At 48.1% G+C, this 17085-nt stretch overlaps 3 protein-coding genes across 6 annotated transcripts in view; 2 read left to right on the top strand and 1 right to left on the bottom strand.

Moving 5' to 3' along the window:
• LOC139046703 (4-galactosyl-N-acetylglucosaminide 3-alpha-L-fucosyltransferase FUT6-like) overlaps positions 1 to 4390 on the top strand; it is a 62686-nt gene extending 58296 nt beyond the window's left edge. For all 4 annotated transcript variants that reach the window (XM_070528101.1, XM_070528103.1, XM_070528102.1 and 1 more), the window contains exons 2-3: positions 1200 to 1350; positions 2671 to 4390. In XM_070528101.1, the coding sequence (XP_070384202.1) occupies positions 2697 to 3887 (1191 nt within the window). In that variant the 5' untranslated portion in view covers positions 1200 to 1350; positions 2671 to 2696 and the 3' untranslated portion in view covers positions 3888 to 4390. The remainder of the gene's footprint in view (positions 1 to 1199; positions 1351 to 2670) is intronic.
• A 776-nt stretch (positions 4391 to 5166) lies between these two features.
• The window catches only part of LOC135911492 (serine-threonine kinase receptor-associated protein-like), a 100619-nt gene continuing 88700 nt past the window's right edge, over positions 5167 to 17085 (top strand). The window contains exon 1 of the mRNA XM_065443811.2: positions 5167 to 5447. Within this exon, the coding sequence (XP_065299883.1) occupies positions 5387 to 5447 (61 nt within the window). The 5' untranslated portion in view covers positions 5167 to 5386. The remainder of the gene's footprint in view (positions 5448 to 17085) is intronic.
• LOC139046704 (transmembrane protein 45B-like) lies at positions 7173 to 9996 on the bottom strand. The gene is made up of 2 exons (XM_070526471.1): positions 9806 to 9996; positions 7173 to 8359 (listed from the first exon to the last, which is right to left on the bottom strand). Exon 2 carries the CDS (start codon positions 8305 to 8307, stop codon positions 7405 to 7407), a length of 903 nt encoding a protein of 300 aa, XP_070382572.1. The 5' UTR covers positions 8308 to 8359; positions 9806 to 9996; the 3' UTR covers positions 7173 to 7404.

Genomic DNA, 17085 nt, shown 5'->3' with positions numbered 1-17085 from the left:
AAAAAAGAAAGCTTTGATATTGTCCCGTTGTTGTACAGTGACGGTGAGGAACCAAACACTGGCCAACAGTGCGAGTTAAAAATCCAATTCTTTTACTGTACGAACTTCCAATCAATCAAACAATAATGGAATCAGTAACGACAATCGCAACGACAACGTATATTTCGCGCTGTTTCTTGCTTGACGTCGGCGCCGTCATTCTCTGTGAATATGCCTTGTTATATTGGCCGGGTGGCCGTTGCAGTATTTGCATTGATGGGGATATGTTACTAGTTCCTGTGCGAAAAGGATACAGACTCGCATTAACGAAGCACGTTTGCTCTTGTCTGATATAGTAACGAAGCTTCAGTTTAAGCTAGTCGGTTAGACATTGGTACGGATAAACACGTTGTTTTGCGCAGAACCAACAATGAAACCATAACCAACTGGCCCATCTTGCCGTCTTGAAACCAATACAGAAACCACTTCATAAAGGAACGTGGCACAGCCACACATCTCGCCGCTTTCTGAGGTCGTTTTTGTATTGGTTTCGTGCATAACGCCTAGTTTATCAGAAACAATGCCGGTTGTGTGTATCTTGTCTTCTGTTCATCGTTGCGTGGTGACACAGATGGGAACAGTGGTTAGACAGTCCCAGCTCGTCCGTGAACGTTATTACCGTTTGCGGAACAGCTGGGTCTCCGGAGTGGTGAACGCCAGCAACAACGCTTGTAGCGACACCTTGTGATGCAGAGTCGAACCAGACAGCACGCAAAGCTAATACTTCAGCGACCTTCCATATCCTTAATTGCCCGTGTAAAGCGTTGGTATGGACATAGTCGTCAACGTGCGGTACCGTTATGATTTTCCTTCGACGAGAACACTCAAGCGACACGTATTTTTCGAAGCCGTTGTAGTAGAACAAAGCGCCACCAGGTGTTGCTGCCAGGTTTGCTGTAGTCACAGATATGTGACTATTTTTCGCCGCCCCGTTACAAAGGGGATGCCGTTAAACCTTCATCGTCATCTTCATAGTATGCCGTAGCCTTCTTCGGCTTCTGTAACCCCGTAACCAGTAAACTGTAAAAAAACAATGTTTACGAACAATCTAAAGCTCTCTGACTCTGTTCTCCTGATTATGACGACGGCCAACAACACCAAGGACTCTTCGGTGGGGCGTTTGACAGACGCGTCTCTCTGTTGTCGCCCGGTTTGCGCAGGTTCTCCCGGTTCATGCGGCTGGAGAGACAATGCCCGGATGTGAGGACGGCGCCGGATCGAGTTCCGGTGATGCGCACGCGCAGAAGCCAGAGCGTGCCTTTCCGGCCATGACCTGACGTCGTTGGACGATCGTTACACAGGGGGAGCAAGGTAACTATGCTGCGTGACATTTTTTCTCACGCGTACAGCCTATTCTCGCGCCTCTTAATTGACACCTTCCGCAGTGACACAATGGCTCCTACTGTGCTGTTGCACTGCTGAGGCACGAGGTCGTGGGTGCGATTACGAACGAGTAATTATGGACTGGGCACCTACCTAGCAAAGGAAAAAAATAAAAAATAAACACAAAGCAAAGAATAGAAAGGAACAAGCGCAGCACAATTTTATAATGCAAGTAAACTGCAGTGAATTTGTTGGCCCTGGTGCTCTGAAAAAAAAAAAAGGACGCGAGAATAAGTTTTCAATCTCGACATAAATGCTCTAACAAATGAAACGAAAACGAACGTTGTTGTTGCCTCAAAACTGCAGTTATTGTCTAAGCGTCTGCGTCAGCTTAGGCAGTATTTTCTTCGTTCTTGTCTTCCACAGAAAACGGTAGAATTTGCCGCCGGTAAGGCAACCGCATCCCTGTCAATTTTTTACTCTGATACTGCTGCCATATTAGCAATTGTAATATTTTATGTTGTTTCTGCGATGCCCGACGCTTTAAATATATTGGGGAAGGTTTCACTCTGAACGCATTACCCACAGGGGACCTGTGGGACCTAAATAATAGGACACCAGGGCTCAATGGTTGTAAGGGCTCTGTGTTGGTTGATGCTGTAGCTTGTCGTAGCCTCAAATTTCTTTTGTGTGTGCGTGTGCGTGTGTGTGTGTGTGTGCGTTTATATTGTTTTTTCATCGGCGAGAACTCAGTCTAAATTATGTTATTCAATGACAAGGAAACTAAAGAAACGCTCGGCCATGATGCACTCAAATATGCTCGCTGCACTACAGGAGCGGCGTGTGTCGTAGGTAGAAGACGATGGGATTAAAGCGTAGGACGGACAGCTCGTTCTGACAGGCGTGGTGAGGAACCGGCTACCTGTCACGATGGTAAAGCTGACGTAGCGACCATGGAGGAGCAGGAGATCGTCGAAGTGCAATGTTGGCCATGCTAATTAAGGGCGAGAAATTGCTTAGAGGCCTTTCACGTGCAGTAACGACTGCCTGGGTATGCTCACGTAAGTTTTCCAAAGTTTAAATGTGCGAAGAAGCTGGAAACAACTTCATACTGATGTGGTGCTCAGAATATAATAAACATTTTCCTTAATTTCTTAAGCTTTACTAAAGCAACACAGAACGAGTAGGGATTCTATTACAGGTTGAATTTCAGTGCTAATAGTGTTAACCTCGCCTTTCTTCAGCGTCCTGAAATCGTTGTGTATTGCTCACATTTTCTATCTCTTTCTCTCGCTCTCATGTTTTCAGGTGCTGGGAAAGAGACGCTCAATGCTATGCGGGTGATCATGCTCCGGCAGAAGAACTTCAAGTACTTCTACTTCGCGGCCGCCATCTTTTCGCTCAGTCTTCTCCTCCTGTCCCTGCTGAAGACCGGTGTGAGCAACGAGGACAACGCGATCGCGCCCGCGTCGCTGCCGTACGGCGACGCGGACGCCTTGTCGCCGTCTTACAGGATCCTCGTCTGGGATGTCGGCAAGCGCATGGCGAGAAGGTTCCTGCGCTCCTTCGGCGACACCGAGAAGGACCCGTTCGCTTTGTGCAGCGTGCGAAACTGCGTCCTGGAAACCTCCAACGACAGGATCGGCGACGCGGACGCCGTCATGTTTCACCTGCACCTCACCAAGGGGCCCCACACGCTGCCTAACTCCCGCAGGAGGCCCGGCCAGTTCTGGATCTTCTTCACCGACGAGTCCCCGCTTCACACGTTCCTGCTTACCAGGCGCTACAACATGAGCCACTACAACGGCCTGTTCAACCTGAGCATGACTTACCGCGGCGACTCCGACGTGCCGGTGCCTTACGGCCGGACGGTCCAGCTGTCCGAGGCTCCCGGCGACCCGGACGTCGCGGTGTCGCGAGACTACGCGGCCTCGAAGAACAAGCTGGTAGCCATCTTGGGTAGCAACTGCGGCGGGGCCAACTTGCGCTGGCCGTACGTCAAGGAGCTAGCCAAGCACGTCAAGGTGGACGTCTACGGCGGCTGCGGCACCAGGGTCTGTCCGGGACACTTCACGCGTGACTGTGACGTCACTAAGGAGTACAAGTTTTACCTGGCGTTCGAGAACAGCAACTGCCGCGAGTACGTAACCGAGAAGCTCTGGTGGAACGCCTACCACAAGGAGGTCGTGCCCGTCGTCATGGGCGCGTCCAAGCAGGAGTACGCCAGGCTGGCGCCGCCACATTCCTTCATCCACGTGGAGGACTTCAGGGACCCCGAAGACCTTGCCAGGTACCTGCTGTACTTGGACGGCAACGCGAGTGCCTACAACGAGTACTTCGCGTGGAAGAGCAAGTACGCGGTGAGAAACGAGCACGGCTACTTTGGCTCGCCGTCGCTTCATTTGTGTCGAATGTGCGAGGCTGTGAATCGCCTTCAGGGCACGACCAAGGTCTACAACAACCTCGAGAGCTTCTGGAATCCCAAGACGGACTGCCGGCCCCCCGTGTGGGTGCCTACTTACTAAAGCGTGTGATATGTAATATGTGCTTTTGTACGTTAGGTATTGCATTTTTTTTTCAGTGGTGATATACCCATGGGCTCACATTTCGACTTTCGCATGGCGAATGTCTAGTCACGAGACAAAGCACTGTTGCGTGATGATTGCGTGCGCACGGAAGTTTTCCGCGCAAAGACACTCAGTTGTGCGGCTTAAATTTCCAAGCTGTGAACGGGATCGTGTGTAGCCGTTCGTGATATGTTTGTTCAAACGCGGTTCCTGTTTGTTGACAGTTCTAGTCACCTTCCCCGTATACGGTCACCTACATAAAGAATTTGTTTCCGCTTAACATATGTTCATAAGATGTCACCAGTTTTCGTTTATGGGCGATTGTGTATCGTGCCTCTAAGCCGCATAGCGCATTCACCCGCTTAATTATAGCATGGAATATAGAGTGCTATACGTTCCAAGCGCGTTCATGTTTGTGAAAGTGGCTACACAAAATGCATTAAAGTGGATATTTTTTCATTCGTGCTGTGTGTCATTCGTGTGCCTCGTAGTGCGTTTGGGTCTCGGCAAAATCGGTCGCCGAGCGCTTACCATTTTTGTGCGCTGCTCACGTGAATTTTTATACTTAATTTTCTGTGTTCCTGTTCGTACTCCTTCTGAGGACATCTTGTTGACGTTTGTTTCACTACTTGCATGGTCAGGTGAAAGCAGTTGGGTCCGACAACTTGACAGAACGTTTCTTTCCCTCAAGAGCAGCGTTAGTTGCTTGTGCAGGCGGCGTTGAGAAAGGGAAGAGTTAAGGCATCCATTACACCGGATGTTCTGTGCAAGTGGAGAGAAACAACAGTGGGATGCCCCAACTGTCCTGCGATCATGCAAAATCGACCTCAAATATGATCTGCTCCTGTCCTGCCACAGCCAGCGTTAGGGACTAGCACACCCGACGGCACACGTACGACGACTGGGTCGCACCGCAAGGAGACGCCACCAGAAGAATTAACTTGCTGTCCTTCGCTAAGGAGGAGAGCATCCTTCCCAATCAAAGCTTCATTCAATTAATCAATCAATGTTTGTGCTAAAGAACTGTCCTTATTGAAAGAAAGACAGCATAAACACTTCCGCGATGGTGATGTCTTCAGGAAATAAGTGGAATGCGTTGGTTCGCTGCTTTTACAGGATCCCCGGTTTCGCAAAGCGCAATGCCCTCCAGATGTCGCCACCGAAACTGTTTCTGGCATTTCTGCGAGCGTGTTCTGACGCTCGCCGTAGATAGCGGTCAGTGCCAGCCGAACCCAGTGACTATAGCGTTGCGCTGCTGAGCTCGAGGTCATGATTTGGATCCCGGCTGGGCCGCCCACATTTTGATGGGGAGCGATGTGCGAAAACGCTCGTCCAATTAAAGTAGAGCCCCAGAGTTTTAACAGTGGACAGCGACCATCCATGCATTTGTACCGTTTCTAACGAACCCGAATCATAGGACGCCTTCGTGATCGAGGACATCGTCCAAGTCAAGAACGATGCAAACTGTTCGCTGTCTAAACAAGGGGGCGGCGCAGCAGCCTGCTGGAATGCTTATCGGTAAGTGGTGAGGTGTTCGCTTATGACCTCAAGCTTGTACTCGAGAAGATGCATAGTTACGTGCGCTGAAATCTTTGGCACACAGTCCCAGCTTTCCACCAAATATGTGCTTGACTTTTGTGTGCTGGCGATCTCGCCGTTTCGATGCCAAATGTTACTTATGTGCGCAAACTTGGCGCGAACAGCAATTCGAGGTGGTTAATTGGCGCCTTTGTAGACATTCTTACTCGTGCGGAAGCCATACTACGAGGAATACACGCAGTTTATGTACTGATGATGATAGATGGTGATGTACAGGTTAATCACATCATCAAGAGTCCGGGCCACGGCCACCTATAGCCCGTACTCGAGTTGAGTGACGTCTCGGCCACCTTCCGCTATGCGCGGCATCTGGTGATGCATCGCCGAAACACGCTTGGCGTGCGGGGCCGGTTACCGAACTTGGGCCGCTCACTCATCTTGGATTACAATCTTCACCGGAAAAGAGAGGAGCTAATCGGGCTTCGTCAAGGTGCTCGCTTCTGCACCCTAAAGAAACGTTTTACGCCATTAGAGATGTACCATGTCTCCAAACAATAATCGTCATATGTATGGCTTGTGTTTCTTACCTTGAAAACTCGGCTCCCCCTACTTTCCTATCAATAATGCTATGTCATGCTGATAACGCGCACGCCATTCGTGAGGCTGAAGTAGCTGCGCGCAGCGTTAAAGAACGTAATGCAAGATACATGACGGTTATTCTACGGGGACAAGACGCACCCCGAAGGGTGTTTTTTTTTTGTTGTTGTTGTGCTCGTTCGGAAAGCGGGAATGGTTCACTACGGATGAGGGGAGAGGCTGTGCGCGTGGCTTTCTCTCAAGGGTTTATCGCTAGCCGCGTGTACGGCAGTAGCGGTTCGGAAATAGACAGCGAGGTTCGATGCAATTCGAGTCCTGTCCATACCGTACTCTAGGGAAAAGTCACTGGAAGGTTTCATTGACGGACGTCGACATCGCACCCACACAGCCACGGCTCGCTCAGGTTAGCGAGAGCGACTCGCGAAGGCCATGCTTTGGCCGTATTGGGTGCGCTTAGGAATGGTCAGAACGGCCAGTGACGTCATGAACACCATTATTTTGGACACCACTTGCGGTGTTTATTTCGTGTGCGCCGCTTTGAACGTGTAAACTGGAATGTACGAGAAGTGCAGCAACTGTACAGCTCGACTATGTACAACGATATATTTGCAAATGACACTCGGAACTAAGGCCAATGCGCAGATTTGGGGAATACCATATTCATAACCGTGTAATGTGGGCCGTCCACGTAAGTTTTGGAGGTTGGGTGCATTTCAGCTTTGGATGCGGCCCAAACGCAAGTATTGCAGCGTTTGTTTGGGCCTTCAAAACCGCAGAAAACAAAGTCCTATTTATATCCGAACAAATGTATGACACCTGGGATTTAGAAAAATCCTGAAATAGCATGGTCGGCTCTGCCAAAGACGGAAGCAGAAATGCTGCGTGTTCTGTTCACAATTAACAATTTTAATTTAGCTTGATCACCATTGGTTTAGCTGTGCTACTGGGTTCTTATACTCCACGGCGACGTAAGTGTAGCTTTCGTCTTGTTACTCATTCTTATAGAATGTGCATCTTTCGTATTTAGCAGGCTGCTTAGCATTGGCTGATCCTAAATGCATCTGTTGATGCGCCGTCTGCCAAAGACATTGACACCACACCAAGCAATGGCAACTGCAAGAACACCAGTGTTTTACATAAAAGGTGAATGTCCACAACGAAGAACACTTTCAGTTTCACACACCCAGTTGTGCTTCACGCACTATGCTGTCGTTTCAGCTAAGTTGTCCATGTCATCTTCATTACTAGATGTAGCACACTCAAGCTTTGGGACGTGGTGCTCTTGACTCGCCGACAAAGGCACATCGTCATCGTTCTCTCGTGCAGCTTCCGGAGTGGCTCACATGAAAGCAGCGTCATCCTCACTGTAGTCACCGAGCTCCGCGTTCATCTTCGGCGCGCCATCGCCCGCCCTGCCCGGCTTCACGGGAGACCCACTGACGAGCGCATAGCGCGAGTCACCCCCTTCCTGCGCCTCGAAAGAGGAGTCGTCGAAGCATCTTCCAGACGATCGGTTCACGGCCCAAGCCATGACGCCCACCGCTCCAAGGTACAACAGCAGAGCTATCATGTGCCAGGTGAACACGCTGGCGGCTAGCATCATGTCCATGTGGCTATGCACATCCCATGGCGGATATCCGGGCAGCGGGCTGTAAAGGATGAATCCGACCTGCCAAAACCAAGTCGCCTGCAGCAAGCAGAAGTAGGCGCGGCCCAGGGACGCGAAAAAACTTCGGGGTCGACACATCTCGACGATGATGCAGGCCGCCTCGGCCGCCACAGTGTAGACCAGCAGCGTGTGGACCAGAACGTCGAGGTGGGCCCTTCCGTGCAGGTGGAAGTGGAACAGCAGGCCCTCGACCGTGACGGCGAGCAGGAGCACCACGTGGTCGGTGCCCAGCGGGAACGGGAACCGGCTGTTGGTCATGACGTCGACCACGCCGCTGAGGAGGTAGAACGTGTACATGGAGACGTGCTGAGCGTTGCCCATGTAGACGAAGTGGCCGTTCTCGAAGGCCGTGGCCACCTCGCCGGTGACACCGATGGAGCAGGTGATGATCTTGGCGATGCCCTCGATGCAGATGTGCCGGCACGGGCCGGGCATCACGTACCAGGCGCGGCACGTGTAACGCCACTTGCGGTCCTTGCTACGGACGTAGTTGCGCCAGGCGCTAAAGGCCCACCAGGTTCCCAAAATAAAGAGGAATGTTCCGGGCAGGGCGTGGCCCGCGAAGGTCCCCATGGCCCTGGCTGCTAGGCAATGACGCCTGAGTCGCTGCTACTTTTCACCTTTCCTGCAATGAGCGAAATAATGATAGCAAGCATGACCACGGAGTTGTCCCCAAGAGGGTCCTTAGGTGTTGGCAGTGATGCTCGGCTCACAGTGGAAGCCCCTCAGGAGGCAGGCCAAGAACCGAGTCTAGACATGGACCACCGCACACACGCACAGAGTGGCAGACACACACATATAACTGACGCACAGAAATCCTGTGGTAGACTTCGCAGTTCTGTAATATCAGCTGCGTTACTTGATGAGGCGGACATTGCTTGCAAGATAAATAAGAAATTGGTGTTAGCTAAGTGAAAGTTGTGCTGGTTATGTTACCTGATTAAAAGTATCGCTGATTATCTTCATAATTATCACTTGAGAACAGGTGTCTGCATTGCGGAATTGAATCGGAATTAATAATCGTCTTCTTAGCAGAGATCCCCTGGTTAACATCAGTTTCGAGAAATGCGTTCTCAAAAACAGCGACGCAATACACTGGTGTGCAACTTTGCAATTAACAATCCTCAATTTCCCGCAATGCTGATATATGTTCAGAGGAACATCAGTGCGTTTTGCAACGTTATTTGAGTACGTGTTTCTCCAAATCGATGCTATAGGTACATGATTTTCGCTAAACGAATAATATTTCACTATCTGCTCAACTTCTATGCCGAAATTGGGACTTGTGCTCGAAAGCGACTAAATACGAAGTGAATTATTGAAACTTGTTATCTAACTGCACTCTACAATTGCTTCTGCAAATGTTGTATGCCTCATGAAGTAAACCAGCTGATGTGACAGAAACGGGATATTTACGATAAGAGATATTTACTATGTGATATAGACTGTCCGATTGATAATGCCTATAATTGATGTGCAACATTTTTTTCTATATTTAATCAGAAGCGTTAAGATCAACAGAGAAAAGCGCAGAGACGGCATTAAAAAATTGGAAGTAGAAATTATTTGAAAGGAAGACAGTGACGAAAATAAAGTTAACACGCTACCCGGTGTGGTGGCTCACCGCCAGAAAGCAAGGACTGGCCACCGTCTGAGGAAGGGGGGGATTGGGGTTTAGTCTCCCGACCCCCACCACCCCTGATCCCCGTCAAGAACATAATAAAGTTTTATCTCTCTCTCACTGGTTTTGACGTTGCGCTACTGAGTACGAGTTCACGGGTCCGATAACGGACGTGTTGGCCTCATTGCGATTGGGGCTGAATTCACTTTCTGCCGCCATGTATTGGGTGCACAGCAAAGGAACCCGGAGGGTCAAAATGAATCGGGGACCCACACCACTGCATGCGCTCCTCACAAATCACAGGGCAGTTTGGGAATGTTATGCGCCACTATTCTTTAATTACACGATAACTGTGTTGGGGAATGCGGGAAATGAAATGCGGCGCAATTGACGTAATAGTTAGAACACAGAGATGCAAGCCCAAACGTACAGTACGATTGGAACACTTACCAATGTCCTGCGCAAGCTGACACCGCGGAGGTTCTAGAAGTGTGTGTAAGGCTGGCGGTAGAATAAGAAGCTGTTGGATCGGGAATACGTTGGAGAAATCAGGGATACGCTGACAGGGCTATCTGGCGCAGGCCGCGAGCGAGGTGCAGGTTTAGAGCCTAGAGTCAGTGGCACGAGCCTGCGCTATGATGACGATGATGATGATGCCTCAATGAATGGCGCAAACCCACTGTGGGGAATAGGCCACGAACCGGCTGCTAATGTGACTGAGAAATGAAATAAATTATAAATAATTAAGTAATATAAAGGAAAATAAATGAATAGTCATAGATGAGAAGTAAACCGATAATTAGTGAAATAGTCTATGATAAGGTAGCCAGCCTTGCTTAAGATGAATAGTAAATAGTAAAGGATAGACGGGAAAATGAACAAGTCACATTTTGAATAATAATATTAACAATGTTGTAACTGAATTTGTATTTTCACTTTGATTTTCCAAAATTTCTAATTTTTGAAGGAGAAATAGATCAGTCATGGGGATTGGCCAAGGACGTGAGGTCTGCTTCTTCTCCTTCTTTCTCGTATGGTGGAATCCGCGCGTAACTTCCCACCCGCCATGATTAGGAAAATCGTTCACCTCTGTAAGTAGGTAATCGCTAGTTGAGTGAGAAGAAAAGGAATCGATCAAGGAGGTTCCTGCACTTTCTTGAATGTTTGAGCATGTGTTCATGTTCGTGTATGCGTGTTTGCTCGTCGTGGCGATTATCCAGTTCACGTATCACTTGGCCATGCACATTTAACCTCCAGAGACCCATTGCGCATGACATTGGGCATTGTCTTCAATCCGTTTCTAACTAAACCCGCAAGTTATTTAAAATATTCTAGATATGGGAGCTGCTGTTGTAGCGGCCCAACGAATGTGTGGCTAGTACCCAATATCACCCATATTGGGTATGAGCCACCCGTTCATTGGGCCACTATCGACGTGTGGCTGGTACCCAATATTACCCATATTGGGTATGAGGCTATGAGCCACACGTCGATTACGCCGCTGGCCAGGCAAAACATGTGCATGGAGATGTGCGGAGCTTTGCCCGTGTGGACGAAGTGGTATTCGAAGCTGGGCTCAAAAGGAAGTTTTCAGGACCACCCTAGAGTAGGTGCTATTCAAAGCTGGAATCAGATGTGAAAATCAAAGCAATAATAGCAAGTAGAATCAGTTATGATTCATTGAAAAATGCACAAAACAGAAAGGAAAAGATACAAATTCAACAGGGTGTTCTGTTGGACACCATAAAAATTCCGAGACTGGAGAACAAACGTCCTCGTGATGGAATAGCAGAGCAGAGGCCTCGAAGGGAAGAATAACAGCTTCTGTTAAGTAGAAGAGTCTGGTGCTGGGCCTGTTGGTACATAGCTTGACAAACAACGGAACCCAGCATTCGAAGACGCGTACACAAGAGGAGAGAAAAGACAAGCGCACATGCTTGCTGGGACTAGCAACAGAGTATAACGAAACACTTGGGTCGAAAAGAAAAGAAAATCAACAATGCGCATGCGCCGTACAAATGACCGTACACGCCATACAAATGAACAAAAACACGATCACAATCAGAACGTGAGCGCACCCTCCATATTCGCTCTCATGCAGAGAAGTGGCTTTTTTGGAAAAATGCCGCCTTTAGAATGTGTCATTCACACCGATGTTTTTTTTTTAAGTTTTTATGACCGCCTGGTTTCGTTTGGTGCATGCGCTTTGTTGATTTCCGTTTCTTTTGGACCCAAGTGTTTCATTAAACTTTGTTGCTAGTCCCAGCGTGTGTGGTTGTCTTTTCCCTCCTCTTGTGTACGCACGCGCCTTCGAAGGCTGGGTTTCGTTGTTTGTAAAGTCCATGCCATGGAGGTATTCGAAGAGGTAGTTCCGATATTCTTTTTCTTGCAGCAGTGAAGCGGCGACAAGATAGAAGAAAGTGATGAAGTGTTTATTCCTCGTTACTAAAAAAGTAGAGGGTAGGGCACCAAACCTGATCTGTGTAAGTAGAAGTTAAGCGAGGTAATGCGGCAACGCAAACTTGTGAGGGAGACGTGAAACACTACTCTATTGCAGAATTATGTACACCAGAAAAATACCAGGCTTTTATAATCTGGAGAAGCGGGGAAGTATACCGAGTATGATAATGGTTTCATAACTAGCCGAAATCTAGCCGCTGTGACTTGTTCTGTCAGCAGAGTCTCATGCATGCGTAACTACATGATGATGATGATGATGATGATCCTTCACTATAGGGCACTTACCCGCAGCGGTGGATGGGCCGATAGTTGAAGGGTTTGGGCTCACTGATATTTATAAGGACCAATGGATAAATAAATTTGATAATCTTGCGGAGACACTTGACTAAGATGAATAGATGATTGCAATCTATATATTTGTATTGTCACTTGAATGGAGCAGTTTTGTCCCTTCAATGGAACTGTACGTCAACTTCGTCATCTTACAGAAGTAGTTTCCTAATTTTCTTGTCATCAACTTTCATTGACATTGACACTAATCAGACATAGGCTGGTGTTCTGGCCTGGCTATGGCCTGCTGCTGAGAACTAGGTAACGGGTTTGAGTCCCACCCAGTGCGACCTCTTTTCTAAGCTGAATCCTTGTCCGGACACCCCTCCCTTTAGCAGAGCGCGATCAGCTCAGTGACTGTAAAGTTACCACACCATAATTGCCATGGTTATCGTGAAAGCTCAGCGGGAGGCTGAGTTTACAGGAATGTGATGACTAACGAAATAATGAGGTTATCAAGATAATACTTACGGACTAAACGTTTACAGCATTAGTGAACGGGTTTCCTCCTAGACAATGCTGTCGGTGTCCCACAGAAAGGTTGAAGCTTGATGTATGATAGGGAAGCGCCGTCTATGTTGGGTCGAGCAAACTACGCTTTCCAAACGTTGACCTTGTTTAGACTCCTTTACGACAGTGAAGTTATAATCGTAAAAATCAATGCTTGTTCTGCACGTACAACGAAGTGTACTGGAGCGCGCAAATAAAGTGCGTTTCAGCAGTAAAAAAATCTCATGAACGTGCACACGGTACGGACAGAGGCTATGAAGTATTTGTGGAGGTCGCAACAAGATCCAACAGATCGGCAAAGGACAGCAGGCAATTAGCTTCGCTCGATTCAAGCAAGGGACTCCCGGAAGGACAACCTGACAGCACTGAAGCAGAGGTCAACGAGAACTGGAAACAAACTTTGCGCGTAATGACTGCCTCGTCCTCAAATCACACCTGTGCAGCGGGTGAATTGTTTTTTGACCTAGGCATACCCTGACTTTTCAGTGACGGGAGAAGCGGAACATTGTTTGTAGCACAGATGAATCTCAAAACTAGATCGCAGCGCGGCCAGTAACATTTTCATCACGAGCTGACGGTGCATCCAGAGGTTTCTGTCAGGGTACATTCCGGTTATATTCCGAAAAAAACTTGTCAGACATGATAAATATGAAAATTTACGCCCCTATTGACAGACCCAGAGCATTCTACAGTGTTCATTCTGTAAGAGAGATAGTTATGTGAATGACGACGTTGATTTTTAATTGCGGCTGACTAAGGGCATTGTCGAAGACGTACTACTCCCAGAACAATTGAAAGCAGTTAACTCAGATTGATTGAGTTATGGAGTCACATCAGCACTGTACAGCGTCCAATTCATTTGAAGGTCATATAGAAGAGAACAACTACTACTGCATGGGGACGACCTTGTCGAGGTCGACAGTTTTGCGTCGCCACAGATGACAGAGATGCACTATTCGTATGACAGCTGACAACAATTCACTCAGACTTATAGAACCATGAAAACATTTTAAAGGGTCTAATATATAGATAATAAGCTCGTGAACGGCGACTTTGGCATTGGAATGACACTGCCAAGGTGTTCTGCTGAAACAAAACATTGTTGGACATCTACTTTTCCACTGACAATTGACAACGGAATACTCAAACAACGGAACACTGCCAGTGATTCACAGGGTTCAATACCTAATGATGATAAGCGTAAAAGCTCTGTCGAGTGAGTGAGTGAAAACTTTTGAGTCTTTCAAGAGTTTCGCGGTTACGAGGTCTCTGTCGTCTTCATCTTCTTGGCGCTGGCGACTTGAGACTTCTCTTCAGCAAGGGTGGGCCCCTATTCCAAGGCTCCACGAAGTTTGTGTCTGCCAATAAGAAAGGAACGATTGTCAGAAATGAATATTCGCAACAGAACTGACCACTCCACTCAGATTAACGAAACTAAGTCCACATCTTACAGGGTCCAATCCATAATTGTGATAAGCTTACCAAGAACAAATCTCGTATCGGGAAGGCCTACCCAGGCTGATACACACTTTTTCTTGAACAAGAAAACAACCTTGTCAGAGATGGTATATTCCGATGTCATTGATAACAGTAAATTTGCATTGACGTAAGCATGCCAGCGTTATACAGGGTCATGATGTTCGTTGTCTGCCGTACGTTATCTTGTCGTTGCTGGTATTTCATTGTCTATACTGTGTAGCCATCTTGTGCTAGACAACTCACATCATTCGTGGCTTTTGGCTTCACCTCACCTGAGGCAATATGGAAAAACTTTCCCTATTGCGCTGGCCTCAAGCTTCCTCCCGGGTCCTTATAAATATAGCGTCTTCAGGACACGTTGTGGGTTCACCGTCTTCAGGACCATATAAGGCCAGTCAATGGCGATTTGGATCTTTCGAGCTTCTTCAGTAAAAGAACAAAGTTGCCTGGCTTCAGATTTGGAACTCTGGCAGAGCCTCTACCATGAAAACTTCAATCTTATTAACGTCAAATATTGGGATAATTGGCTCTGCTTGATTCAAGGTACAACATCATGACTTCTTAAACGAGGACAAAACTAGACAAACAGACAAGTACAGCGCTTGTCCTTGTCTGTTCGTTTGTTTCGTTCTTATTCAAGGATGCAAAATCCCTTACTTGTTTCAACTACCGCTATGCCGACGTGTGTGTTGGATTTTCAGGCGATCTCAAACTGTTTCATTAGTTCTTTGCCCGATCTCCTGCAAGTATGTTGTAAATAAAAATTCAATTTGAAGTCGCACTAATACATTTTGCCTTATTGATACCTTATACTTGCCTGATTGCTGTTGAGCCTTCGAGGTTTTATGAATCAATAATTTGTCTGCTAAACCAGGAAGATGATCCGATGGTACCAATGTACTGTTTCCGTAAGCAGAAAACGGGAAGTACAACCAAGACCAGCTCTGTGTGTGCAATTTTAGTGCTGTACAGCTGTCTGCAGGGCACATTTTCAAACGACCTGGAAGTTCGGTTACAAACCTACGCACACATTTGCAAGAATTGAGGATCAAACATTTTGCTAAGGCACCGCCTTCGGGGTGGTGCAGCGTGGCAAATCTTAGTGTGATCTCTTGCTGTTCCGCCGAAGCTTTTAATTTTTCACTCGGAAAGATTGGTCCATTGTGTGCGACGATGACTTTTGTAGGCTTCAAGACATCTTTGTGCATAAGAGGAATGAAAGCATCGACAACCTTTTTTCCTGGCTTTGTGGCGGCTATTCTGGTACACTCATCAATTGCAACCATGAAAATGACTAATTCGTGCTCTTTCCCCCTCCTTTTTATGTGAATAGCTTTCCTTGGCTCTGTAGGATGTTTTCATGGTGGTCGGTGGATGGTGCTCGACCTTCGGCTAGGGAAGGCGAGGAAAAACGCCGAGGGAAAGGGCACTTGCTCTCGGGCAACCCAGTTGCGAAGAGAGGGGGAGGAGGACGTGGAGGGAGGGGGGACAGTCGTGCGTGAGCTCTCGCATAACCGAGTGGCGGGAGGGGCGGGAAGGAGTGGGGATGAGAGGGGGGGGGGTGAATCGCACTGTCGCTCGTTATCTCACTCAGGGCCGATTTGCCGAATTGACTCCGTCACACTGCGCCCGCACATGCAGTTGTAAACCGAAATTTGTGCACCAGTGGCCGACATGTGCAGTTTTTTTCGCATAACAGCTCGCTTGCGGGAGGAGGGCGGTGCGGCGAGGGGCTCGAGCGTAGATTGGCCCTGAACGAGATAAGGGGTGATAGTGCGCCCCCCCACCCACCTTGCCACCCCTCCTTGCCACTCGCTTACTCGAGAGCTCACAAGCAACGGTCTCCCTCCCTCCACGTTCTGCGCCGCCTCTCCTTGCAACTGGGTAGCCTGAGAGCAAGTGCCCCTTTCCTCAGCGCGTTTCCTCGCCTTCCCTCGCCAAGCCATCCACCGACCACTATGAAAACATCCGACCAAGCCAAAGATGACTATTCACTTTAAAAGAAGGGAGAAAGAATACGAATAAATCAGTTTTCTGGTTGCAATTGATGAATGAACCGATGATGACACGATGTATTCCATATTTGCCGATGAAAATTTAACTAGGTCCAAGCAGATCGCGTTTATATACATGGCGTCCAGCAAGCTCGTGCAGTAATATCAGAGTGGCGTCAGCACCCATCTTCTTTTTTGAGTTCTTTTTCCTGTCGTAGCAAGCCTCTTCTAGCGGTAAGAGTGTTTGAGTATAGCCGAAGGGTAATTTAATAGTTAAAATCTTTTTTCTCTTTAGTGTCCCTTTGTCCCTTTAAGACTCCCTTTAAGACTTTTTAGGCGTGAAGTAACGTATCGTAACGTATCATAACGTAGGTTCGTGGAGATCATATGGGATACGCTTTTCAAAGGCTTTATCTAGGCGTTAAAGAAGTGACAAAACAGTCATTGGTCACAATGGTGGGAGCGTTCAAGAGTCAGTCCTGGAAACTCGCCACGGTAGCTGGCGTGGTTGGTACGGCTCAAAACGTACTGACACGTGCACTAATACGCCGGTGCGTCTCCTTTTTCGTTCCCCGCAACCTCTCCCGGGTGGCCGAAATCAGTCCTCGAAAGATTTGGGCTGCCGTGGCCCAGACACCTTCTGTCGTGTGGGCCTGGGGCTCTGCAACAGACAACCCTCGAACGTGCCCGAAGTACACGGCTCCGGCGCCTACGGCGGGAATTCATCAATTTCTGTGGCCATGCCCTGGCAATCAGGATATGAGGCTCAAGATGCATCAAGGAGGTCAACTATGAAATATAATATTCTTGAGCACGGTACCGGTTTAATAACGGACAACCAAATGCGCTTACTCATTTCGCTATTAAACTCAGTTTATTAATAGCGCAGCTGTTAAGGTGCAGCATCCAGTTGTCGGGTGCAGCATCCGCTCCAGCACGTACGCACGTAGACATAAT

This window comes from Dermacentor albipictus, chromosome 10, assembly GCF_038994185.2.
Source record: "Dermacentor albipictus isolate Rhodes 1998 colony chromosome 10, USDA_Dalb.pri_finalv2, whole genome shotgun sequence".
NCBI classification, from domain to species: domain Eukaryota; kingdom Metazoa; phylum Arthropoda; class Arachnida; order Ixodida; family Ixodidae; genus Dermacentor; species Dermacentor albipictus.
The sequence above is the reverse complement of the archived record's forward strand: the minus strand, read 5'-3'. Positions and strand labels throughout refer to the sequence as shown.